We start from the raw sequence: 27,008 nt of genomic DNA on the forward strand, positions 1-27,008 counted from the left end.
GGTGAGATACAGAACACTCCTAGCAGCTTCTACCTTTTGAAGTGATTTTAAACCCTATCACCACATCTAATCCTTGTATCGTTCCAGTCCTGCAAGCTTGCAGGCAGGGAACTTGATCAGTTCAAGTGTGTAAGCCAGGTCACAGACCTGCCTTGGTCTGCTCTACCTCTGGCATTACAGTCCCTGGGAAGGTGCACTTTAGTTTCTTATTTGCTTTCAAAGGTGATGTCAGCAGTAAGCAATAATTTTTTCATGTAAGAAGACATGTAATACCTTGTCAACACTTTTATAAATTCCAGTGTCTAAGTGGAGACAAGTAAAATGGTCGGTATTTTTCTGCCATGTCCCAGTCCTCTTATAAAAGTTTTCCAAGCCAAGCAGAATAGTTTGTTACCTAAAAGGTGACCTTGAAAAAACAGAACTTTCCATACAAGAAGTAGGGGCAAAAAAGGGGGTAAAGAAACAGATTTGTTGTTCCAAGCTCCAGTGGTTTACTTTAAGAAGCAATTAAACATATTATTACCCTATCACCCACATTATTTAAGTTTGAAACAGTCTAGAGTTTTAAACTCATAAGATTTCATCAGAATAAGGACTACTGCTTCTTTCCAACTTTCTTATACCTCTAAGGCTGCCATTTAAGGCAATAGCTGTGTGTTAGGCATTGACCAAATACAGCATAAATACCTTCACTGAGATGTTCTCTATTTCTTATATCCAGTTAAGATGGCAACAAGGGTTAGTTTGAAGATTATCTGTAATAAAAACTAAGAGTTCTTATTATAAGTTTTTATTCAAGTCTCAAACCTCCTTAAGAAAAGTGGATTTGATTTCCCAAGGAAAAAAAAAGTGTGTATATTCCCTAGTGGAGTTAATATAAAGCATAATAATTAATCCTCTCACTAGACAATAGCTGCTGGTCTGCAATTTGCTTTATTGTATACAGGAACTCATGCAAAACTGAAACAGCGAGGTGTGTTGGTTGTTAAGGAGCTCTTAGATCTAAACTTTGAGCTCAGGCCACAAGATCATGTGTACAGTAACAGTACTGACTCTTTCATACACTGTGGCCAACAAGCTAAAAATTTGCTTAGGAGAGAGCATTAAGTCCCAAAAAATGTTTTGAATCCATTTCTGACTTCCATTTCATCTTTATACTTTTTATTAATAACTTACTTTTCTTTGAAAGCAGGAATAGAGAGAGCTGAATCTTGGTTAAAATGGCTTCATTTTGAATAAATTGAAAAAACACTGGGGTTTGGCTTAGATCGAAAGATTTCTTTCTTTACCATATGTTTATAACACTGATAAGAACTTGTTTCTAATTATTCATAGTAATAAATCTTCTTTTTTGCTGCTCACAAGGTTCATCATTCTGAACGTGAGCCCCATAGAAGTGCCAGCAAACCCCCCATATTAACATAATCTCAGTTTTCGGTGTTAAAGCCTAGGAACAAAAAGGGCATATGTAAAAGTTCTCTTTATGTATGTCGATGTGTTTGCAATTATTCATTACCGGCTGGAGCAAAAGTCTGGATTTCAGTTCCAGTTCCAGACCTGGAGCAGAATGAGCAGCATTAGTTCGTTGCTAGAACTGAGTTTTATCTTTGCTCCTGCTGGGTTTATTGCTTGTCTTGTGACAGTAGCAAAAAGCTTTAGCTGGGATCAATACACCATAATAATTTTCACCAGTCACGTGGGGAATGTGGTTCCATGCTTAGAAGGTGAATTTGTATCTACTTGAGCAGTTACTGTGATTTTAATTGTCAATCACTGAGGAAGGAAACCAAAGGGGGGAGGAAAATCCCCATTTGACCAACATGTTACAGGTTACAGACAAAATCTGAAAATAGAGCCCCTGCTTGATTCAGGACAAAGTGACAATTTCTATAAACACCCAGTTCACAGGAAGTTAAATGCCTCCCACAAACAGCTCGCTGTGCTCAAAGGGCATTCCATATCCTGTTTGCATATTCTCTGTCCAAGTAATCTAAACTATTCTGTTTGGCCTAGGGCCTAGGAAATTGGCATTGGTTTCTTCTGAAAAGTGAGAGTTTTGGTTGAAGAAAAGTTTGGTGACTTTTCTTCAGTCTTGTTCAGACTCCTGTTTTCTACTTCAAAAGGCAGATATAATACTTAACCATTTTGTCCAATGGCCTTTCCAACCATTTTGTCCAACATTTGCCTTTCCATTACATTTGTGTCTCCAAAGATCTGTAGGCTATGCTGTATAAGAATAAACTGCTAAGAATAAACTGCTTCACCAACCTTTTGGTGTCCTCTGGTACAGAGGGCACGTTGGGACAGTGGGGAAGGGTCACTGCCCCGTGGGATCACAGTGTGCCTTTGTATGTTGTCCCTAAGGGATAATAGCATGGGGCTGGGGGAAGGAAGAAAGGTTCTAGAAGAAAATAGAGTACCAGAAAGTCAGGTTCTGTGCCTCCATCTGGAATTCCAGCCACAGATGCAATCTCAGAAAATAGTTCTCAAATTAGTAATGGAAGCATTAACTTGTATCATTTTCAGACATGTGGTTCATAAAACATGGCTGAAATGTTTGGTCTAATGATACACAAAGGAAGAGAATGTGTTACCTGAAAAAGAAGGAATGAATTTCATAGAGGAAATTGCAGTGTAGAAATACTGAATTTAGGAGGAAAAAATGGGGTAACTGCAGAGGCAGAAGGAATGAGAATTTTGTTCCACGGTTTCATTAGGAAGAAGAATGCAAACAGTCTGTTCTGGTAAGGAACAGCAACACCATGGCTCTGCAGAGGGACTGTACTTGTGTTCACCTCCATGCAACTACTCAGGGCCAAGGAACAGAGGAGGTCATGATACTCGTGGAAGGATTTTCAGAGCTGCTTCAGGTCTTGGTGCCCAGGAAGCAAAAGAGCAGTGCTGCACATATTTAATGAAGATATTAGACTTTGAGATAGAGTAACAGACTTCCAGAAACATTTATCTATAAATGTACATAGGGTTGTTATTTTTTTTTTTTGGTTTTTTTTTTTTTTTTTTTTTTTTTTTTTTTTTTTGTTTGGTTTTTTATAAGAGGAACAGTCTATTACACTATACAGTCTGGTATAGCTAGAGAAAATCAGATAACAGTCTGAGCACACAGGTTAGGTCTTGTTCAGGCACAATCTCAACTCTCCTGGCTGGAATCACACTACTCTTACAAGGCACTATTATGTCTAGAATCCGTGATCTCTTTTCTCCCTTTCATCTGGTTATTGCAAGTGATCACACATATATTCTGCTAGAAACGTACTTGTGTTTTGGGAAGAAACAAGAGAAAGACTGGAAGTTGTACATGGAATTTCTAATCTTGGTCTTTCCTGTGAAGTTTTATCATGCAGGAATGGCTGAAAATGCTGACGTAAGGAGAAGTGCTGTTACTGCACTCTGCTTTCATCTGGATCCTGCCTCATCCTTCCCCCTTTTTTCATTGCTGGTGGTTTTCCAAGGAGAACAACGTTTGAGTTCCCTCCATTCAAGCACCTTTACACACAGTTACATCTGAGCAGTTCCACTGAGAGCAAGAGGATTTGCCTTTGCAGAAAGCTAAATGGGAAAGAAGTTGTAGAACAGGCTTTCTGCTATCTGTAGTCTTCCTAGACTAGAACTTCAATAATTCTTCTTGTGAGAGGGGGGAAAAAAAGGCATTTTGCCCCTTATCAGTGAGAAGCTGCATTGGCTCATTAGTACCACCACTGATTCCTTGACTGGATGTTCCCGTGCTGTGGCACCTTTATGTGGGTCACCACCATCCCTCCTCTGGAGATGGTAACACCTTATCCCACTGTCTAAAAGTAGTAGATATCCTCGGCTATCCTATACACAAGGTCATCTTTGCTCTGTATAAATACAACTCTTGGTTCAAAATTGTAGGGATTAATTCTTTTCAGCTGGCCACTTCCTTGTGATTTTTCCAGGACTCAGCTCAGGAGAGAGCTGCCAAAGTCCAGTTGTGTGATCTCTAATGCCAGACTGGATCCTGAGGCCTTCCATAATCATTTGAAGTATTGTTAGTCTAGTTCTGTCATAATTACCCAGGTACATTAATATGAAAAAGGAAGATGTAGACAATTCTTTCTGCTTTTAATGGAGTCACCCGGACAAATGAAAGAAGGTGAAAGACGCGCATATTATTCAAAGTGACTGCTGAAGTGAAACTTTTTATCAGTAAAACTGATATAAATATCAGTTTTGTCATGTTTGCTGTGCGTGCTTCTTGCAGAGGAGCACCGTAACTGGGGCTGGCACAGGATTCACGGCAGTGACCAGGAATGTGAGGGATGTCTTTCCATCTTGCTGGTATCTGAAGTGGTTTCCATGGCTCTAGTCAAAACAGGAGACAGTGTCCTGGTGAGGCTGGCACACCAGAGAATTTCTACAGCGTTGGCTGAAAAAAGCAGGATACCTAGTTTTATTTGTATGTCTGTGCTGTTTCTGAGCAGCAGTAATGGGAGATTGATGTGGCAGAGGGGCAAGGGACTGGGTTGTGCTGGCCCTGTGCCCCAGCCGGGCTCTGGAGCTCAGGGTGAGCAACAGTGGTGCGTATCCCATCAGAATAGACGGTTCATAGCCCCACTCCTCCGTGGGGACCCTGGCAGGTGAGCTGTCCCTGGCTCACGTCAAGGCCTGGTAACAGAGGTGGTGTTTGTGGAATGGCGGCAAACGGGGCCGTGAGATGCGGGACGCCAGCAGCCACCTCAAGGGGCTGAACCCCGCTGTGGGTGAGTGCGGGCAGGCGGAGGCATGAGGAGATCTCTGCAGTGGGGTCTGGCGGCGCTGGGGCCCAGCGGGGTCAGGGCTGTGCTGGGGCAGTTCAGGTGGGACGGCCGAGCCAGGTGGGGCTGGAAGGGGCGGCGGCCGCTCCTGCTCCCGCTCCCGCCTCCCCCTGAGGGGCGGCTGCTGCGGCCGGCGCGCGAGGAGGCGGTGGGAGCCAATGGGAGGCGGCTGAGGCGGAGAGCGCGGGCCAATGGGAGGCCGCGGCGCCGGAGCGCGCGGGGCCCGCGCGGGGGGAGGCCAATGGGGAGCGGCGCGCGGCGCGCGCGCAGCCGCGGGCGGGGAGGGGCGGCGCGGGGAGGGGCGGGGCTTGCGGGCGGCGCCGCCCCTTCCCCGCCGCAGTGAGGAGCGACCGGGCGGCCATGTTGTGCGGGGGGAGGGGAGCAAGGAGTTGAGAGGAGACGGCGGAGGCTCCCTCACACACACGGCACAAGATGGCCGGGGAGCAGCTGCAGCTCCCGCCCGTCTCCCGGCGCTGTCCCCGCCGCTCGCACCGGAGACGCCCGGCGGGCGCCCTCGGTGCCGCTCCCGGGCGCCAAATCGGGCCCGGCGCTCTGTGGGCTCCGGGGCTTCGGAGGGCGGCGAGCCGGGCTGCCGAGCGGGGCTGCCGACGGTCGGGCAGCAATGGCGCCGGGCTGCCGAGCGCTGACCGCGCCGCTCCCTCGCCGGGCGGGCGCGGGGCCGCCCTTGGCCGCGGGCAGGGAGAGCCGGGAGCAGCGCCCCGTCCTCGGGGCCCCGGGTGCCTGTCAGCGGGCTGCTCTTCGCCGGGTAAGTGCCGGAGTCTCCGGGCTCCTCATTGTCCTTTGTCCTTGGGAGGAAAAACAAAATGTCCTTGGAGCCGGGAGGGGGAGGGGGCGCTGCTTCCCCCTGCCCCCTCCTTCCCCCCCCGCCTCTCGCTGAGGGGACCTGCGGGTACCCTTGGGGACCCCCGCCCGTGCCGAGACCGGGCTGGGCTGAGGGGGAGCGGCGGGACGCGGGGAGCCCCGGTGACCCTCGGCGGCTGCGGGCGCTCCTTTCGCTCTCCTGCAGGGAGGCTCCGCACGCCTTGTCCCCGATGCAGCCCCGGGGGGAGCAGCGGCGGGTTTTGGCTCCCCTGTGCAGCACCGAGCTCAGGGGGTCTGCGGACCGGTTCCCCCCAGCGCAGCGTTCGAGGGGGGTATCCGCAAACCAGCCTGGAGCTCCAATGCAGCAGTGGAGGGAGGGGGGAGAGGTGAAGGCTGTACGACAGCATCACTGAAATGTTTAGCCCCGTGTCTATGTAAAGAGCGTTTCTTGCCCGTCGCTGGTCGGATTGGGATATGTTTTCGTAGTTTCTAAGAACAAAGACGCCATGTCCTTTTCTCTTAAAAATAAAACTTGGAGTGGTTTTTTTGTGGGGTGTTGGCTTTTAACTCTTTGTAAACCAGTAAGAGAAACAGGCTGCGGATGAGACAAATTGGTACTTTATGAAACAATAGAGAGAAATTGACTTTACTGGGGAAACAGCAATTCAGGTGCAGAAGTTTAAAAGATAACTCCTCGGAATTACGTGCAAATTTGATTTTGCAATTAAAACGGCAATGTAGAAACTTAAAAGCTTGAGAAAAACAAAGCTCGGTCATGCCAAGTCTACCGTTTAAAGTTGGCAAAATACTACAGTTGTGATTTAGGCGACACTACAAAAAGAAAAGAGAGTTACTTAAATACGAATTGCACGATAAGGAAACGGATGAGTTTGCGTCTGACATGGAAAGCTTTTAAAAAACATTTAATGGGTATCAGGTTTGTTTTTATTATTCAGTTAATAGGTTTTTCAGAGATCTCACAGTTACTTCTCTTTACAAAACATTTTAATCGTCCTTTCGGTGTTCTGATAATTCAGAAGTTGTTCAAGACCTATCGCAAGACTTTCTAAAAATGCAAGTTTAAATGTAATGGCTGACGTTTGTTTTGGGTTGGCTTGCGTTCAGCAATTACCAATTTCAAGGGTAAAATTGTAATTTTAAATATATAAAAAGTCCCTGTAGAAGAGCAAAAGGTAAATACTAAAAACTTTAGTTTTAATTTGAGGTTGTGTATAGCCATATTTGTTGGATTTTAATGGTGTACGCTTGTGCAAGGTTATAAAACTCTGTCCGGATTTTAAATACTGCAGTTGGAGGTAAATCTACATTTTTCGGTACTTCCTTTGCAAATAGGAATCTGTCATTGCAACAATTGAAGTTAGCCCTATTTTTGGAAGTAGAAATACAAGTTTTAGCAACCACTGGACTTCTGTCACCTTTATGCAAAGTGTTCGGTGTCTTTATTTTAGATTTGGATTATGGTGGTTTTATAACCCCAGCAACAGTTCTGCAGTGTAGAACAGGTTCTGGCATACACACTTTGCCCTAAAGAAAGTTCTAGCTTTAGGTGGGTGTCTGCTGGATTTGTCTTAAGTATATTACAGGATAATTTTAAAACAGTTTTGACTGGTTTATTTTAACAGCTGAAAATAAAATAGCAGGTAATTGTCCAGAAAATAAATTACGTGTAATTCATAATATGTTTTATTTAATAGTTCTGCGGCGGGTTTTTTTTTTATATTTAAGGTGTAGGTATTTGATTTTACATCTTTTAACCCAGCATGAAAATGGTTTTTAAAATTGTATACTTACAGAATGATTCTACACTTCTAGAGTATGAAGTAATGCTGGTGATAATTATAATTGCTGCAAAATAAAATGTTATGGCTTTTCACAAAAAGCAAGAAAAGTTGGCTAGAGGTTGTGCAGATATGGTGTTCCTTGTGTTAAAAGAACATAGTTTGGGATCTGATTAAAGGTTGAAGAAACTGAAGGCTTTAAAACTGTATTCTAAAGGGCAAAAAAGATGTTCTTTTGAGGAGATGAAATAACTTAGGACTTAAAATTCAGAGAAGCTGATGACAGAAGCCATTTTAAAATAACCTTGTTATCAGCAAAGGTTTTATTTCATTTTGTATAGTCTACTGCTAAAGATTTTAATGAGTTAAAAAAAAAGTAAAAGGGCTGAGGGATATTGTGTGATAAATTACTCAGTAAAAAAAAAATCTTAAATTGGAATTTTAGCTTTAAGTCTTTCAAAATCAAAGTAATGGGAGACAGAAGAGCTGACTGCAGTTATTCATGAAAAACACAGGTCATGCATGTTGTATGTCAGTCACTCGTCTCCAGTGGGTTTTTCTTCAGGCAGGGACATACAGCCACTCATACTTTTATTTTTAGAGTTCAGTTCAAAGGACAGGTACTGTGATCATAAGTTTTTCCCAACTTAATAATTATCTAAAGATTGATAGATTTCAGACACGACTAACGCTGCTTTTCTGAAGCAAAGTACTGAAAATTTCCATACTTTGTTTTTTCAGGTAGGATTTCGTGAACAGAACCGTATTTCCTGACTGGCTTCCAGAGGATTCGTTCATGCCTTATTTTTCTTAGGTAAGAATGGTCATACCTTGTGTTAGTTCATTTCCTTGTTATTTTCTGAAACTGGAATTTGCCTTTTTGCTACTGTGCAGATGAGAAGAATCTCATTTTTATGTGGAGAGGACACATTTTATAAATTGTCTGGACTTCTAAAAAGCTTTTCTTTGCAGTTACAGGTAGATTGTCTTCATATAATGTCACGTTTATGTGCTGTTTGGGTATAAAGTTCAGTTTACTAAGGCTATTTACTAAGTGAACTGTTTATTTTTATAATATATGGGTACATATATATATGTATTGTATTTGGTGGAAAAGGACAGTATTTGTGTATAACATGAAGTTTTATATGTCCTGTTTCACTAGTGAAAACCTGCATTAAACTTGGAAAATTATGTCAGTTTTTTACTTAATGAGTTTGTAGCATTAATGTTTGGGGAAATTGTAGGATTTGTATTTGGAGCTAGTAACCCAAGACTTCAAGAATTTATAGAGAAGGAGATTTTTGGGGCCTGTTTCTTGTTTTTGGGGACTAAAGCTTAACCATGGTAGAATATTGGTTTTGTACTGTTGGTAAAGCTTTTGCTTATTCGAAGACATTTTCTTTTTGTGTTTTCAGAAAGTTTGTCAAACAGGAATGTCAGAGCTTGTCTGTACCTTGTTTTCAGACAAACCTGGTTTTGTTGTTTTTTATCTTTAAGGGCTATTACTGGATATTGTTCCTCCAAAGATTCAGATGACTGGCTGGGCAAAAGACCTTGAGCAAAATTCTGTACTGTGCGCGCCAGGTATGTTACACTGTGTTGTGGCGTTTTGTTTGTTTTGTTTTGTTTTTTAATCATCCTGGAAACAATTTTTTTTTTTCAAAATAAACATTAAACATTTAAGTTTCAGTGTTTTACCTTGTTGAATTTATTTTCTTTTGAGCTTGGTGCATTTGGAAATTGTTAGTATGTACGTATAACAGCAATGTTAACGTCTCCTGCATTTTTGAAGATTTTATGTGCACTCACAAGTACAACTTTTTAACAATCTGCTATGACCATGTTGACATGTGGTGAAGCCAAAGGATTGCCATCTTCTAAGGATATTGTCTAATCAAACTTCAGGAATGCTTTTCCTTAGTTCAAGCTATTGGTTTATTAGCAAGGGACATTCATAAGCTTTTCCTTTTCAAGAAATTGCTTATACAATAAACTTGAAAATTCTGGTTTTGGTGTAAATTTTATTCTGAAAGTCTTAAGTGGTACCCAGTTGTTATAAGGTATCTTGCTCTCCTTGCAGTGTAAACAAAGCAGCTTTTTAATGTTTATTTTTTGCTTTTACACTTCAGATTCTACATTTAGGATCACAGTAACATTTGAGTCAGGCTTTTACCACTCTGTAATTAAAAGTGGGGGATCCTGTTTGCCTGTCTTAACTGGTTCCTTTTCACAGCTTCCCGTGCTTGTGTACTTCTGTGCATACTCAGGACCTCAAAGCGTAAGACGTCTTCATAAGGACACACGTATCAGGATTCCCAAAAATACTTTTTATGATTTGCTTTTTAAGGTTACATAATCCATCATGATAACTAAAAAAATACAATTGTGAGCCTCCACCTGAGTCCAGCTGGTTTTTTTTTTGGCTTGAGGGAAGCCTTCAGTCTATTCACAAAAAAGAGATTGTGTACAATTTTCCATAGGCTTACGAAAACATCTCTTCAGGTTGTAATAAACCTTTATCTGCAGTGAGTCACTGCTGATGTGCAAAGTAGAGTTCAAATTATATTTATAGATATTGGACATGTGCCACCGTCATGGATGTCCTGCAGCAAACAGTTAACGAGCAAGGTGATATGTCAGAATGTTCCTGCAACTTCATCGTGTGACTGTCTGATGGGAAGTGTGAGAACTAGAAGTTTGTGTTAGAAATTATCTCATACCTTAAGAACAACTGAGCATATCTAAAATCCCACGTAAGTTTTCAGTTTAGAGGGTCAAAAATCACAGATACTGCACAGTCTATTATGATAAAGGCACGACCAGCCTGGATCACATAAAAGTCTGATAACACTGATGGGATTGAACCTGTCAGACTCAACTTATATTCCTGGTATTAAATTCTGAATTGTCTGAATCTGCAATTTCTAACTGACCTGCTCTTAAAAAAAAAAAAAGTAGAAAAGTAAAAGTTAGAAAATCACAGTGCTCAAGAGCAGATCTTGCCTGACCTGGGTGTTTTATGATAGCGATGAAATTCAGCACTTGGATCTTAACGGTCTTGCATCTTTCCAGTATTGTCCTAATGCTGATAGTGCTGAATAGACCCTACAATAAAAACAGCTTTAACTGTCCCTTTTGGGAGCTCTTCAGAGCTGCCTTTTCTTGCAAGAGCTACTTGTTTTTTGCTAACAGTGGCTTCCCCTCTAGGATAAGTAGACCTCAGTGGTGGGGGGAAGTTCCAAGTTCATGGCTACGCTGCAGCGTGCTCGTGAGGATTGGCGAGGGTCAAGGGGAACCTCTCAGGTTGAGTCCAAACGTTTTCGGTAGAGGAAGCTGTTCCTCTGTGGGAATATGAACCTCTTTTAAATATTCTCACAGAATAGATTCTGGTAGCATTGACAGCGTACGTGGAAGAACATTGGTGTGGTGATACACGTCGTCTTTGCCAAAATACTTCGTTAATTAAATAATAATACAAGTGAGTAATGCGATACCAGGGCATAGTTTTGGGTGTCTGACCTCACCTCTTGCTGAAAAAGGAGATGCACTGTGTGATGGTTAGTGCCAGTCTTTGGGGGAAGGAGCCATGGACCTATGATGCCGGGCATGTTTTGTGTGGTAGGCTGTACTGTACTTCAAGTGTCTGTCATTTTAAAACAAAAATAAGCCGCAGCTATTAGATAACCTAGAAAAAGTAAATTCATGTTTATTTTTAAATAGGGGATGGATTTTTTTAATCACCCAGGCTACAACAATTATAGCAGGTAGTCTGATTAAAAGATTTTGACATCAGATACAGGAAATACGGCTGTTAACATGGAATGTTAATTTCTTTCAGCCAAGATTTGTATTTCCAAGCTCTGGTTTCTGGCTCGTGGCATAAACCTGTAGCTTTGGTGATTTATTCTGTAGTTTAAGAGTGACTGTGTTTCGGATGTAAAAATTAAAGACTCAAAATACGGGGGTATATTCTATAATAGTGAAAAAATAACTTACATGAATGAAATGCAATGTATTATCAACATTCTCGTGCTGTTTTTACAAAACTCATTGTTTGGTTTATCCACTCACTACCAAGAAGAGAAGTGTCACTACTGCTACATGATGCCACTCTGACACACCAAAGATTCCTTTTGCACAAGCGTGCTGAGGTCAGAAGAACAAACTGGTGGAGTCTTCATAACACTGTCATTAGGGGAAGGTGCTTTGTGGTGACAGCCATAATAAATATTACCCTCGTTAAAGTTTCTGTCAAACTACCATAGCTGTGTGCCTGCTCTAGAACTAAAGCAAACGAGAACCAGCTTGGAAGCAATGATGGATGTGCAGCTGTGCCATGAATTATTAAAAATGGCTGAGAGCTGTAAACTGAGAGTCTTCCAGTCATTACCTTTACCTGCCTTCATATACATTGTAGTGTCTAGGTGACCTTTTTTGAGTGAATGGTTCAAAGGACCCAAGTAACTCTTGTTTACCTGGTTCATTTTTTCATGCCTTGTCTGGCTGGTGGATGCCTCATGGCTGATCAGGGTCCAGCAGCCATGTTGTGTTTCTTCCAAAATGGTGGATGGACCCTTCACAGAAGTTCTGTGCTTCCATTTAGTAGCAGCTGCTTGTGCACATTCAAATACATTTTAAAATATCATTCATTTTTAAACCTCTAAATTTCACATGTATTAGGATATTCTATATGCTTCTGCCAGACTGTTGCTTTTTTTTGTTGTTGTTGTTTCCCTTTTTAAAGGCTTTTTCCATAAAAAGAGTTTAAAGTAAATTACATCAACAAAGAAATTACATTCCTGCTCATCCCGTTTTTCTTTCTACACCTCTGAGTAGCTGTCAAATGGAAGAGAAGAATTTAGAGGATTGCACAGTATGCTGTCACTGGATAGGTTCATTAATTTTTATGTATTTGAGGCTATATTTCAATATGAGTAGATTCTGAGAGATTACCAGATAAGTGGTTTGCTTGTATGTGTCAGGAGGATGAATTGAGCATCTTATTTCATGTAGTTGAAATTTACCCTGAAAAGGGGGTTCATGAGTTATTTTAGAGTCTTAGGTCTTTCTGCCTTTGCATGAGGTGACTGTGATTAAGAATTTATTGATCCAGATTGCCAGTAGGCATTTTCAGAGTCAGATTTCCACATGTGGACCTTGCCCATATATGAGTAACTTTGAGATAACGTAGATAACTTGTTCCACATAAATGTGTTACATAATTGCCCTGCATCCAGCAGATACCTCCTCTCAATAAAAAGAGCGTTTTATTTTCTGTTGTGAAGGGCAGGTCAGTTTGCTTAAGCATATTTCCACTTGTTGCCTGATTGATCTTTTTGAATAACATTTTTTGTGGGTTTTTCTCAATGAATTTGTTGGCTGGGTCTGAATTTCTTGGGTTGTTTCCAGATTCTTTAATAACAGGTTTGTTAATGATACTTTAATTTTTTTATAAAAATAACTTATGTAGCACATGCTGTGAGGGTTTTTGTGTTTGTGGGGGGATTTTTTGTTTGTTTTTTTGGTTTTTTTTTATGAGGGCTTTTTGTAATGAAAGCAAATGCTTGGTCTTATAGACCTTAAGGTCTAGATCTCTTATTTTTTAATTTATTTTAATTCAAGTGTTTTAATATCCCATTTTCCCTACAGATGTGTTGAGGAAATGATTTACTCACTGTAAGCAAAATAGCTGCTCTTGGTTGAAGCACTGGTAAGTTAATATTCCAAATGACATTTACTTTTTAGCTTTAAAGAAACCCCAGCAACCACACATGGCTGTAATGTTTAAGTGGCTGAAGGCTTTGGCTGAATACATTCTGAAGGTCATTAGTGTGGGGCCATGTGTGCATGTGTGTTTCAGAAAAGCTTAAAAGGACCCTGGATCATTCCTGCTGGGCTCAGGGGAAGTGAGCAGTACTTGGATAGTGCTCTCTCCCTGGCTGGCTGCAGAACAGCTTTCAGATCTGATTGTAGTTCTGGGGACTTCCTTGATTTGACTCCAGATTTCACTGAGAACTTTTATATCATAGTTGTGCTTGTTTAGAAGGGTTTTTGGTATGCAGATGTCTGTCTCTAGAGAGACACAACTTGGATAACAAATGGTGTGGAAAGTATAGCAGGAAGAACTTGCTGTACAAGCATCTTGTGTTGTCCTTATGCTTCTGTCAGGATCAGTGGGAGCCTTTGAGCAGACAGTTACTGTCTCCTGTTCTACAATTGTTCTGTTTCTGTTCTTCATTCATAAAGCTCTGGCTTTGCCCAAAATGATAAATGCCAGTACAGTTTCCTGGGTTTTTTTTAATTAAACTGTTAGCTGATAGACTTGAAATCATGCCTTATATAGTCAAAACATAAAATTGGCAGGCTTGAGTAGGTAAATTAATTCAGTTCTATACTGGATGAATATAGGGACAAAATTTTTTCCCCATATCCTTAACTAAAAGGGATTTGGTCTTGACCTTTTGTTGTCTCTGGCACATTTTGTGACTTTCTTGGAGTTGCTTGTGGAAAGACCCAAGTCCTTTTGTCTTTCTGCTTAAAATTCAGACTCCTTGATTCTACATATTTAATTAGGGCATCCATTGCATTTTGTGTACATGGGTTAACTTTTTTTTAATGTGAAGCTCTATTCCTGTAGCACTGGGCTTTGGAATATATGCTTTTCTTTAAGAGACAGTTTCTTTTAGTCTGACATGCTACCTGATTGAGCAAGGCCTTCCTTAGGCTTCAGATAGCTTGGGAAGATGTTCCAAGATGCAGATCCACTCATTTTAGTGGCTAGATGACAGTGAATTTTAGCTTGTTAGCAGAGCCCTCCAGCAGCCACCCCCTTCTGCACTGCCTCAGGTGCTGGGAGAGAAGCTGGTTTTGTACTCCAAAGTCCTGTGCTTCTCTTCCACTCCATGGTGTGGAGCCTAATGTAGAGCCCTTCTGAAAAGGAAGAGGAATTTGTGGGAGAATGTGCAGACCTTGCCAGGCTGTCTCAGTCTGGCCTGCTGCTTCTGGGCCCATTTCATTTTGGAACAATTTTATCATTTGTGTTTTCAGTCCTGAGGTAAAAGAAGTAGAAAGAGATGTAGCAAAAGTTCATGGACTTAGAGGAATTAAGTTTTTAATGTGTGTACACAAACTCAGTTTTGATAAGTATTTAATTTCTTCTACTACTGTTGTCTGTAAGTTTTATTACTTTGTTCTTTCAGAAGTCTTAAGCTGTTTTTCCCACTGCAGGTGTGTGTTGAGCAATATATTTCTTGATATGTTTCTTCTCCAGCTACTCCTCAAAACTCTTCCTATGCTATCCACTGATGCCTTCCTAGCCCCAGTCACCTGCTAGAATCTCTAAACATGTGACTCATGTTCCATTTTAATATTAATCTCTGTGTGATTGCTACATCTTTCTGTGTGCATTTTTGTTTTTTCATTGGGTTGTGAATTAGCTATTGTCAGATCTCACTCTTTGAGTAGAACTTTGGCATTTCATTTACACACTGAGTAATTATCCCATCCTTTCCTGGTTTACAGTTCTTACCTAAAGGAAGAGGTGAATGTGAAACCCTTAAATGACTTAGTTGAAAATAGTTGTCTACAAAAGAAGTTGTTTCAAAAAGCAGTTGTGAAAGTATTGCAATGTGTGGATCTGGAAAGATCTGGTGTTGCATTCTCTGGTTAACATGGTGTTTAGTTAAAGCACTGATTTTTATTTTTAACTCTTTTTTAAGAGAAGAGAGAAAATACTTGAAAACACCAGGGGCTTTATTAAAGTTTGCATACTTTGCTTAATGCAATAAAATTTATTATTTACAAATGATACCCACAAAAGAGTGCATTTGTGAATAAAGCCACATCTTATCTGGAATTTACCTTGAAATGTGACAAACCTGGCAAATAGCCTTTCTTACCTAAAAATATCCAAACCTACATGAGTTGTGCTTTTACTGCTCTGCTTAAGGAACATATGATGGTGGTAAAAGCAGATTTAGGGCTGTCCAGAGCACCTAGTTCCTGAACCATCTTTAGATGGTTCAGAATAAAATAATGGACTTATCTGCCAATAGAGGACACTTCTTTCCTCCAGTGTAAAGGTTACCAGGGGTGTTGTTGAGAGTAAAACCTTGCTTTAATGAACTTTGAAGTGTAGAACTTGAGGTTTGGTTTGCTCAGAACCTCATTTTGTCCATTCAGTTCCCTCTGTTGGAGTGAATTCCCTTTCCCAAGTAGATCACCTCAGTTAAGAGTTCAAACCTCAGATTTCATTCTGGAATAGTTTGTAAATGTATTGGTGTCTAATGCATGGGTATTGTACGTGTTGGGCTTCAGTCTCACCCTTTAAGGAATGCAGGGTTACAGTGGACCTGGAATGGCTGAAGCCGTGGGTTTGGCCATAAGGGATGTCTCTTACTGCTGTGCTCTTCTAATACAGCAACAAATAATTGCAAAAAAAGCTGAAGAGAAAAACTTCGTAAACTCAGGCATTTTGTAATTGTTGCCTTGAACCTTTAGGCAGGTTGGGGAATGGATGGCATGGAGTACCAACATGTTACCAGTGGCTTGAAGGAAACTTAGTCAGGATTACAGGAGTGCCCCAGGTCCCTGATTTATCATGACCGAAATAACAGTGCTTTGGAAACCAAACCAGTAACTAGTAGATAACAGAAGCTTGAAAAATGGCAGATGCCTAATTAATTTTACAGAAGGAACGGTAGACTCATGTCATCTAGGAAAAAAGAATGGATTTTTCAGCATCTACCTCAAGTGTAGGATCACTGCATATGTCTTCATGCAGGAGTGTATTTTTGTAACGTTATTGGAATTTCTTAGTAAAATATGCCTTAATTCATAAGTAAACCAATGCTGTGAAATCTTCTTAAGCAAATGTAAATTCCACAAGTTTAGAGGCTGCTATTAATATTTTGGCCATTCCTGTGGCATCTTTTTGATGTATAATAACTTGGAGAACAAGAACGTGTTCTTAATTATCATACCTCATCAGTTGTTTACTGCTAATTATTTTACAAGATTTAGAGAAGCATTTAAGATGAAGGTCATGGGGTTACTTGTGAAATTCTTGGTCCAACCCAATGTAGGTGAACCGAGCAGGGAAATTCGCCCTGAAATTGCTTTTGGCAGGTCCTGTGAGTGTCTGAGGCAGAGGGCTAACCCAAGTGGAAAGAGCCTTTTAAAGGGTGACTAATACATAACTAAACTACCTTTTTTAGAGGTGGGGAAAATTGATGTCAGTAATTGGATTTCTATATTTTAAGCTTATTACAAATAAGTAAAAATAATTTTAATTATCTTATTTGTGGGGTTTCCACTGTACTTCAGAGTGTTTGATTGTGTCATTAATGGACAACTTTGTGGTGGTTTTTTTCATGTTTTGATACTTCGGTCAAGGCATTACCATGAAAAAACATTCAAAATTTTAATTCATCTTCAAATGCCTAATAGATTTGAAATTAATTTGGTGAGAACTGGAAAAAAAACCAAACCAAACCAAATGCAACCCCAAAACCAGCTCAGTGTGAGGGAAGAACACCTTTCAAAATATTTAATACATTGTCTTAACTGAGGATGAGTTTAACGTTTGAAACAGAGCATTTCTTTAAACTTGTAAGTTCTGTTTCTGAAAGCAGGAATGTCCTGGGGTTGAATACTCCTGCAGCTATGCATGTTTCACAGAGCAAAGTGAAATTACCAGAGGCCATATTCCACTTCTATGTGCACGACTTTCCCATTGTATTTAAAACAAGGAAGTCTATAGAACAGCATAAACCAGGACACATGGGTACTTGTGAAAGTCAGACTGGGGCTTGTTGCACTGCCTCCAGTGCTCTTTGCTTTGCTGTAACTGGTTATTTTGAGATGAGACTGGGGAAGCTGGGATGCTGAAGCAGAGACCACTAGATGGCCCCACTGGTTTTTGCTGGGCTGTGGGTAATTTCTGCTTCCCTTGCCAGAATCTGCCCAGGGTTATCAGGGAGCAGAGTGGTGATGAAGTTGGCTTTCAGACTGAAATGAGGTTAAACCTATACATATTCAAAAAAATAAATTGATGTTGGAGTGCAGATACTCAGAATCATGAAGACATTTTAAAACCCTTTTTGCATGTCAGCCTACAGCCAGCATTGGTTTCAAAATGATGTTCTTAACACTTAGTAACTTGCTGTACCTAAGTTTTGCATGTGAGGAGGAGTAAGGTTTTACTTGAAGTAAATTGAGCTTGTATTTCTTGGAAGAAGATAGGAAGATGGGAACATTGGGTTTGCATTTATCCATGTGGATATTGTTTGTTCAGTTTGGTTTGTCACTCACCCGTGGGCTTGGTTGCAGTTCCATGATGAGTACAGTTGGAATATGGCTCAGGAGCCTTGTTAAGGTGTGACTTGTGACCATTTTTGTCTGATTTCTGGTGTGTCCTTTCCCACCAGTAACTAAACCAGTCATTCCATTTGCTTGTGTTTGCTGTTGCACTGTACATCTTTCATGAGCTGGAAAACTGGGTTAAGATGGTGGAATGTCTTGTATCCAGTCACCATCTGTCTATAAGAAACCAGTTTTCATTGGTTTTGATGGATCTGTGTCTCTGAAGAAAGGAGCTTGAACAGTACTTACAAGTTTTGGTTTGTTCCAACAACCTTGGTGTTCTACTAAGCAATGTCAGTTTCAGGGGATGGGCCAGTGCAATGAAAATGGTTGCAAGAGCAAATTTCTTTGATTTCCCACCACGGATTTCTCTAGTAGTTAAAAATTTCAAATGGAATTCATGGATCCTGAAAAGGGTTCTTGGACTTCTAATATTATCTCCCATTTTTTTATAGTTTTGGTTAAACTTTTTTTTTTTTTTTTTAATTGATTATTTGACTTTGTTTCTGAAAAAAGTAGATATTGTGGGCTGTGTAACATGGTATGAAGCATCAGTTACATGTTTAAATTATCTTCAAGGTACAGTAGTTGAATGTCTTAGTTTAAAGCAATGATGTGTATTCCAACAGCATTTTTCTTCTAATTTTTCATAAAGAATCCATTCAGATGAAGAGTGTCAAAAGGAGTCTACGAATGAGACACCAAGATGGCAGTTCCACTGGGGAATGAGAGGTTGAGGAAATGGACTAATGCATGAGTGCTGGGATGTCTGTCCAGGAAAAGGATGTTAAAACGTGGACTCTCATGTTATTAAACCAGAGAAGATCTGGGTTGTGATCATCCTATCAAAATGGACTTTGCATTTGAATTAATCAGTGACTGTCCAATGATGGATCTGTTTGAGGACTGGGTGGCAAAATTTTCCTTTTGGGTTGTTTTTGCATGACAGGCAAATTAATTTGGTAAAAGATCTGTTGCTACTGCTTTTGAAAAAATGTAATTTTTAAAGTGACTTTAAATAAAAGGTTTTGGTTTATTTCACACTTCGTGTTTGTCCTTTCTGGCTGAATATATTTTATTGAGTTGATACTGAAGTGGGTTACATTTTTGGTTGCTGTTAAACTGAGAAATACTTTAGCTCTGAAGGCAAGGTAAAATTTTGTGCTATACTTGGTATCAAATGTGGTTTTCATTTGCAAATTATGTTCACTTTGCCATGACTTCCAATGAATTTTTATTCACTGGCTTGTTCATTCAGGTGCTTAATATGAGGGGTTTTCAGTACTTGGCCTATTGTCAGGGCACTGCTGCTGAACTTTGTGAAGTTATTTTAAGATGGAATTGATACCAGTTGAAGGCTGAGAAAATACGACAATAAAGGAGTATTTGATTGTTTTGTGTAACTTTTTTAGGTATGTTCTTGGGTTGTGTGTGGGTACAGAAACTTTTCAGCAGATTTCCTGGACTACAGACTTCCTGAACAGTCTCTTTGGTCTTAAAATTGTTCTGTGTAAGTGTCCAATCTGCTTCACTGCTCTTGCATGTAGCCTTAGTGTCACAATACTGTGCCATGTCTTTTGTGAGAAAAATATGAGTTATTTTTGATATGGCTACAGATAACATATTAACCTTTGCAAATGAATTCTAAAATGGTTCTGGTATTCGAAGTCATGATTTCCTTACAGGTTTCTAGTGGATCTAATAATTTAACTGTAGGCATTTCTTCTCTATATGTTTCACCTGAAACTCAGAGTTGTCTTTGTTTTGTGCTGGAGGGTCAAGATGGTAAACCTGGTGCTGAGATAATCTTGAAATTATATTTGAAAACCCAAACAAAATCCTGTTCATTGTCTGTGTTTAACCATTTGCCTTGCTCGGACTTTTTTGGAAATACCCATTTTGCCATGATGAGTTGCTCATACCTGTTCCATCCAGCCATTTCGGTGGTACACGCTTGCCCCAGTTTGGTTTTGCCATGTGTTTTTATGGTGGAGTTGGATTCTGGGACCAACCTGAAGGGTTTCTCATTCAAATGGGTGGATTTCCTTAGTGTTACCAGAAAATGTTTGGAATGGTCTTGCATTGTGGTTTGTTTGCAGTTGAGGTGCAAGGAGTCTTCTGTGAATAATTGGTGAAGTGGAATTTTTTTTAATGGCTTGTGGCATTGGAGAGTTCCTAATGAAACCCCTTGTGGAAAGAGGATGGATGGTTGTAGGAGATAACTGGCAGGTCTGTGGTGGAATTGAAGTGGATGGTGTTGGTTCTACTGGTTGAAGCCAATGGTTTTGGGCTGTTGGGATGCTGTGCCATGGATCTTCCCATAGAATCCCAACCTAGCCCTTTGTCCCTTTGTCCTCCGGTGGTCCCCCAGTGGCTGATGACTCTGTCTTGTTGTGATGCTTATGAATATGCAAGATATTCTTGTGCTTTAAGGGGTTGGTTTTGGTCATGGAAGACAACTGGTAGTCAGAATCAAATGGTCAGGGGATACTTTGATCACCTCTACTCCCTTGGTGATACATCCTCTCAGTTCCAGGATGTTGTGTTGGAGATGTCCATTGATTGATCTGCAATTCTGCAGCTTGGCTATTGCACAGCTTTAAAATTAATTTGTTGGGTTAAAATCTGTTAATGACCATGAATGGGTTAAGAAGGTGCCTTAGAAATGAGCAGTTTGATGGTGTTGGACTGGCTTGAGCGCAGCGCCTTGGCGTAGCTGATGGAGCGGTGTGGCTGCTGGGTTTGAGTTGTCGGGGGAACCACTAGGGAGGCGCTGTGGAGCTGGAGGGCAATCTCAGCTCTGTGCGCTTGGCTTGGGAGCGGGTGATGCTCGTGTCCCCCCCTGGCAGTGCCAGCACTGGGGGCCAGAGGGAACAGCTCTTGTCTGGGGATTCTGCCACCAAACTGGGGGGAAGCTGCCCCTTGGGTGGGGTGACCCCCAGGGTGGGCTGCTGCTGCCTGCATGGCTGTGAGCTCCACTTCCATGCCTTCAAAATGGCTTGTAACAGCACCACTTCCTGTCCAGGGAGGAAGTAATTTTAGCCCAGGCACTGAAATATTTAGCAAATCTTTAAAACAAAAGGCACAAATTCCATTTCTTTCTGGCTTCCAAAGGGTGTCTGAGCCACATGGGGTTAAGGTACCCCTTGAGCTGGGGTAGTTGGAAGGAGCCAGGGCTGTGGGGTAGCAGGCACCCTTTAGGTGGAGGCTCTCTCTTTTTTTGGTAGAAATGAAGGGGTGGGTCTATGGTACATCACCTGAGTTGTGGGGTAAATGTAGAGAGTGTCAATCAAAGGCAGAGCTCAGAGCTGGGAAGGAGCTCTAGATGGCGGCTGTGCCTTAGAGAGAGCGCGCTCAGCTCCGTGCCTTCCCCAACACTTTACGCAACTTTCCCTAACTTTCAGGCAGCCTCAGGGGGCCCCCACAGCCCCTTGCCTCTCCTAGGCACTAATCGGGGGCCGAGCGGACCTTTTTCGGGCAGAAAAGCAGCTTTTGAGGGCTCCCTTTTCGTGCCTTGCTGGAAAGAAGAAGCCGTGGAGAGAGCCCAGGTCGTTGTTTTTCCAGCTTAGAAGCCATGGCGTACCTCCATTTTTGTGCGCTCTCCTAATGAGCTTTTTCCCCCGGACATTTTTGTACTAATTACCGCTTCTTTTGCTTCATCGGCAGCATATTTTTGGGATTAGAATATATATTTTTTTTCATTTTCTGAAATTTGTATTTTATCGGTATAATTACAAATATTTTGGATCTAATGTTTTTCCACTACCCGAAACTAATATCGACTTGGTCCTGGCGGCGGTGCATGGATCAGGTAGGTGAGCAATTAATAATTTTTAGATTTCTGCCGTTTTGAGTACTTTGATTTTCGACCGATTTGTGCTGTATTGGGATGACGCAATAAGATACAGAGATTATTTGCATCCAGTATTACTTTGGGAAAGTTTGCAGGATGCTCCTCTCCTGTGTTTATTCTCGAATTTTTCTTGTAAAAATGATTATTTGTTTTAAATCTCCGGTTTGCCGTGTTGATCAGTGCTGTGTATTGTTATAACAATATCATTGCAGCGTCAGGACTTTGTTCCTGATAATGAAAGCCAGTGAAACGAACTGGGACCTTACCTTTCTTTCAACTTTTGACAGTAAATACCTGGGCACAGGACTTCAAAGCAAACAGACACCCCTGACCCCCTTTTAATATTTAAGAATAAAAAGATGATGAGAAATAAGGACAAAAGCCAAGGAGAGGAGGGTTCAGTCCACAGCAATGCATCGAGGTATGACCTATCAACTTTCTTTTTTTTTTTTTTTTGTAAAACCTGTGAATACCCTGTTTACTTTGACAGCCTTGGGTTACTGTCAGTGCTTAATAGAAAACATTTTACTGATTTTGCTTCCTTTTTAAGGAATGACCTTGAGATTGTTAGCATGCCACACCCTAATTTTTTTTGGTAGCAATTTCTGAAACTTGTGTTGTGACTTAAGGGCCCATGTCCTAGGCAAAAGGTACTGTACCTTTATTCAGGGCAGCCCTTGCCTCTGTATGATGTTTTTCCAGCTTTTGAATTTCGGTTTTTAGGTTTTTTGTGCTGTGAAAAATGACCTTGTCGGTTTAGCCATTGCTGCATTGCACCATTTTACATACAAGGCAAATTTTTCTTTGAAGAATCTCAGAAGTCTAAACTTTAACTGAGGGCCATACAGAAGCCTAGTGTAGTAGTAAATTATAGTAAATAGGCACAAGAAAAAGTTACATGAATGAAAAAAAGCTTATTTTATAATATAAACTGGAAAGTGCCTGTTTGTTGGATACCTCTTACTTCAAATTTTATTTGAGCTTGTAGAACTTTGATTCTGTGGAGGTATTTTAGAATATTTTTATACAATTTAACCAGACTTTGTCCTGCTGGTGATGGCATTTTGTATCCTAAAATATACACTGGGACTGTTAACAAGAGGCACCAAATGATTTGCTTGTTTTGTTTAATGCATTTTTGCTCGGAGTATTTTTATTTACTTTTTGTCAAGTAATGAGATTCTTTACAGATTTTTAGAAACTTAACCTTGATGTGGGAAAAGTGTGAAATACTAAAAATGTTTGTTTGCTGGGAATGCAGAAGTACAATTACCAAATCGCTCATTTTGTATTTAAAAGGTCGGCTCTTCCAAAAATTGGAAATTAAACTATATGCATTTTTGGTTTTTGGTTTGTAAATTACTGAGTTTTGCATTTTGTTAATTTCAGTTGAATCTTGGCCTGTTTCTTTTTCTCTGGTGTTGTCTTCCTGCATTTTTAACCGACATTAATAAAAAAGAACTCTGAACTGTCTGTTGTATGACATGTGCTCTATGTGATGTTCAGGTGTTTGAATAATATTCTTGATGTCCAGTATTTAACCTTCCTTAAGCACACGAACTTGAAATAGTGTGGCAATATATATATTATCAAATTATTCTAACATTCTAGTACAAACTTGGATGGTGTTCTGGGTGCATTCAAAATACAGTCAAATTTTAAATTCTAAAATGTGGGTAATATTGTTTAATTTAAAATCATTAATAACTAAATTAGCCTCAGGGATTGTTGACGCACTAAAACAGAGCTTTTCTAATAATGCAGTTTAAAAACATCAGATTTTCATACTGGGCTTCCTTTACTGTAAATGCTGCACACAAAATATTATGTAAAAAGTCACCATTTATAAAAATTATTTTTCAGATTATATATTTTTTTTTGCTTTTTTGAAGTGGAGATTATCAACAAGAGCAGCAATAGACATAATTTGTTGAGGAAATTGAAAGTAATTTACCAGTGTTGGAAAGAAATAGGAGCTAAAATCTGAGCCATGTAGCAGGAGTCCCACAGGGGGTTTTGTCCTTAGGGGTATGAGATTTGCATAGCGTCTCGTGTGCTTTTGGGGTTTTCATTGAAAGGTTATTTATCATAATTGATCCATTTACATTTAACACCTGTTGTGTGAGGTTACTCTTCTGCCCCTTCACATATTTTTTTTTCTCTAAATTAACCTGCTGTGTGTGACACCAACACACCTGAAGTGTGGGAACAATTGAGCACAGGATATTTGCAAGTGAACCCTGTTGAGCTTATTTGTGAGGTGTGAGTCAGCTCAATGTCATAAAATGGGCTTTACTTCCTGAGGTTGACCTGAAGTAGGGGAAATGATTTCTAGGAAGTAAAGCCACCACTTTGCTGTATTGAAACCCTGAAGTGCGCCGGTGTCTGCAGTTGACATGCTGCTGAGACCAGCTTGGTGTCCATGGCAGTACCTGAACATGGGAGCTGCACAGTCCTGGTGGGAACCCTGGGTGGTGGAGGAGGTGGATATAGCCAGTGCCATTCACCTGGGCTGGAGAATGGTGTTAGGGTGGAAGAAAACCCAATTCTTGCACGCCACTGTAGTGCCCTAACTGAGGAATTGACTTCTTTTCCACTTCTAAGGGAATACAAAGGCCTGTGTGGAATAAACAAAAATGCCTGAGAATTGTCCCAAAGCAGATGATTTATTCTTGGTGAGAGAGATGGTGTTAACTCTTTACAGTTTGTAAGCTGAGGCTTGTACGCCTGCCTTTCCAGGTGCCCAGCAGTACCTGTCCTTTGTGCTTTGACAGTAAATCTAATTTGGAGCTGAGTGATTTCATGCAACTTTGCCCAAGGTAAAAGTTGTTCTGGGTCTGCTGCAGTTCCTGCTGACCCCCACATGTGTGCCTGGGATTTGCATAAGCAATTGAACACAGCCTGCTGTATTTTCTAGCATCTTCTGTGCTGCATGTCTGAAGGCAGGTAGTGTGAAGGTATCCATGGTCAGCCCTCCTGGGAAGCGCAGAGGCCAGGGGCAGTCTGTGGGCCCCCCTGAAGCCCAGGAGTGATAGCAAGTAACAGGCCTGGGATACGTAGTTTCCCTTTCCCTTGGCCTGTATCTGTTGCAGTTGCTCTCCCACCTCAGAAATACCCGGCGTGGGAACGGTTTGAGCTGCAGACCCTGCAGGGCTGGGCCAGCCCTTGTGTCTGTACCCAGCTTCGGGCTTCTCTAGCATTAAAACATCTTTTTTTGGGGAAAAAAACCGATTGCAGTGGGTTAGCTCCCAGCTCGATTTCTGTGCAGAGCTGGAGCTCCGAGGTCTGAAATGGCGTGGTTTTGCTCAGCAGCCACCTCCCAGCGCAGGGCTTTGCGCAGCACAACACCGTCGCCTGACGTGGCAGCCATTTTATGGAGATGTCGGTGCACACGAACCAGCATTTGGCCGAGGGGGTGGAGAGGAGGGAAACGATCGCCTTAAGCACAAACCGCCCCCGGTGCGTGGCGCTGGGAGCAGGGGGCAGCCCGTTGTCGTTGGGGCAGCGGCGGGGCCGTGGCGGGCGGCTCGGGCGGGCGGCGGCGGCCGGCGCTGTCACAAAATGGCTGTTCTTTGTGCCGCACCGCTCGGGCGCCGCGGGAAGCGGCCGCGGGGTTCAAAGGCCGCCCTGCGCCGGCCGCGCCGCCATTGGCTGCGCTGGCTGCGCGCGCCGCGCGGGCCCCCGGGAGCGGAGCGCGAGCGGCTGCCGCGGCCTCCCCCCGCTTCCGCTCCGCTGCCGGGCGTGGGCTCGCCCTGCTTTCATTTTAAGGGCTTTTCATTTTAATACTGCGAGCTATTTTCAGCAGTCACTTGAAGCAGGACTATTTTTTGCTGCGGACTTTTCTTTTTTTCTTTTTTTAAACTTCAAAAGGAATTGTAGAATGCCATAGTATTCCCGGAATTCACTGTTTGCTTTCAGTGTGTGTTTTGCAACTCATTTTCTTTCAGCTGAGTAGAAACACTGAACACATTTGTGAAAATGCCTCAAACTGTGGGTTTCAAGTTTTTATCCGGGTGACGAGTTATTTTTTAGCTGTTCTGGCCATGTGCATATGCCGAGGCTTTCGGTTTCATTTGCACCACCGCATTCTTCAACTAGGATTTTTTTTCTCTCTCTTTTTTAAGCTTTAACCCTTTGTGAAACTGTCCAGAGCCTTGTTTGAAAAGGAAAAATGCTTGATAAGTGCGGGACAAAAGGAGTAATGTGCGAGGAATTCATATGAATCGTGATGTAATCTGTGTGCAGCACAAAGGAGATTGTTCTTGTTTTGCTTTGTTACTTCTGTTTCACATTACCCTCGTGAAGGAAGTGTCTCATCTAATTACGCATGCACAATCCTGAGGCTTTCAACTCCTCTGTTCCCTGTTTGTGATTGCTGCCAGAGATGGATACAGTATATACAGTGCTATAAAAAGAGCTCATCAACTGCAAGAAGCTACATTTAGCTGTAATTCATTGTCTTCTAGATTGTTCTTTTTTTTTTTTTTTTAGTTAAACATCTTAAACTAATTAATCAAATTGCATAGATTTTCTAAAATGCATGACTTTTGCTGAATAAAAATTGGAAAAGGGGAATAAAGAGCTCACCTGGGTAATTGTGTAACCCAGTTTCTGTGGCACAGCCTGTGCTGGGGCGTTGCCATGGCTGAGTGCACGTGTGTGCAGGCATGTTCCCAGCTCCACCAGTGCCTCCAGCCGAGGCAAGGTGACGTGGCTCCGATCACAGACTGCAGCCTGTTCCCCTTTCTGTCGGGTTGATGTTTCACCTGCCGCACTCTGAGGGCAACAGTTGCCCTTATCTGCACCTTCCCCCACTTCCTCCAGCGCTGGAGCCCAGCCACAGCTCGGTGGTGGGGTTTCCAAGAATGGGGATCCTGGCTGTGCCTCGGGAGCAGCGCTGGGGCTGCCATAACCACATTCCTGTGTTCAGACAAACACTTCCACTGGCAGCTTTGACAGGGCTCGGAACGAGGGCCAGGAAGGCCCCAATGTTCCATTTCAATCTCCCCAACTCGGTATCGGGATAATCCAATTCCTGTCTTTGTTTGCGTGTTTCACCCCTCAGAAAGCATAGCACTAGCAGGTTACTGAGCTGCCAGACTTGTCTCTGAGGAGTTTTTATACAGGGACAGTGTACAGGAGTTTTTATACAGTATATCAGTGCTGGTGTTGAGGAGCAGATGAGGGTACCAGTGGCAGGTGCAGGTGAAGTACCTGAGACAGCAAGCAGGAGTCTAGGGACTGAACTGAAGCTTCTGATGCCATGGACTGGCTGCTTTTGAACTCGAGACAGCCCAAGTAAACCTGCTTTGGGTGGGTTTGGCAGCTTACATTGTCACTGCATCTCCTGATACACAATCTGGAGGTGTGTGT

General features: G+C 41.8%; 1 protein-coding gene across 6 annotated transcripts in view; it reads left to right on the forward strand.

Moving 5' to 3' along the window:
• Window positions 1-27,008, forward strand: part of CHD2 (chromodomain helicase DNA binding protein 2) — an 85,356-nt gene that overhangs the window by 9,368 nt on the left and 48,980 nt on the right. The window contains exons 1-6 of one of the 6 annotated variants that reach the window (XM_038147441.1): window positions 5,108-5,562; window positions 8,159-8,231; window positions 8,918-9,004; window positions 13,070-13,130; window positions 18,438-21,593; window positions 21,923-22,056. In XM_038147441.1, coding sequence (XP_038003369.1) covers window positions 21,995-22,056 — 62 coding nt within the window. In that variant the 5' untranslated portion in view covers window positions 5,108-5,562; window positions 8,159-8,231; window positions 8,918-9,004; ... (1 more) ...; window positions 18,438-21,593; window positions 21,923-21,994. Of the gene's footprint in view, window positions 1-5,107; window positions 5,563-8,158; window positions 8,232-8,917; window positions 13,131-18,437; window positions 21,598-21,922; window positions 22,057-27,008 lie in introns of those variants that run through there. The other 5 variants (XM_038147439.1, XM_038147436.1, XM_038147437.1 and 2 more) reach the window with 5 other exon arrangements.

This window comes from Motacilla alba, chromosome 10, assembly GCF_015832195.1.
Source record: "Motacilla alba alba isolate MOTALB_02 chromosome 10, Motacilla_alba_V1.0_pri, whole genome shotgun sequence".
NCBI classification, from domain to species: Eukaryota; Metazoa; Chordata; class Aves; order Passeriformes; family Motacillidae; genus Motacilla; species Motacilla alba.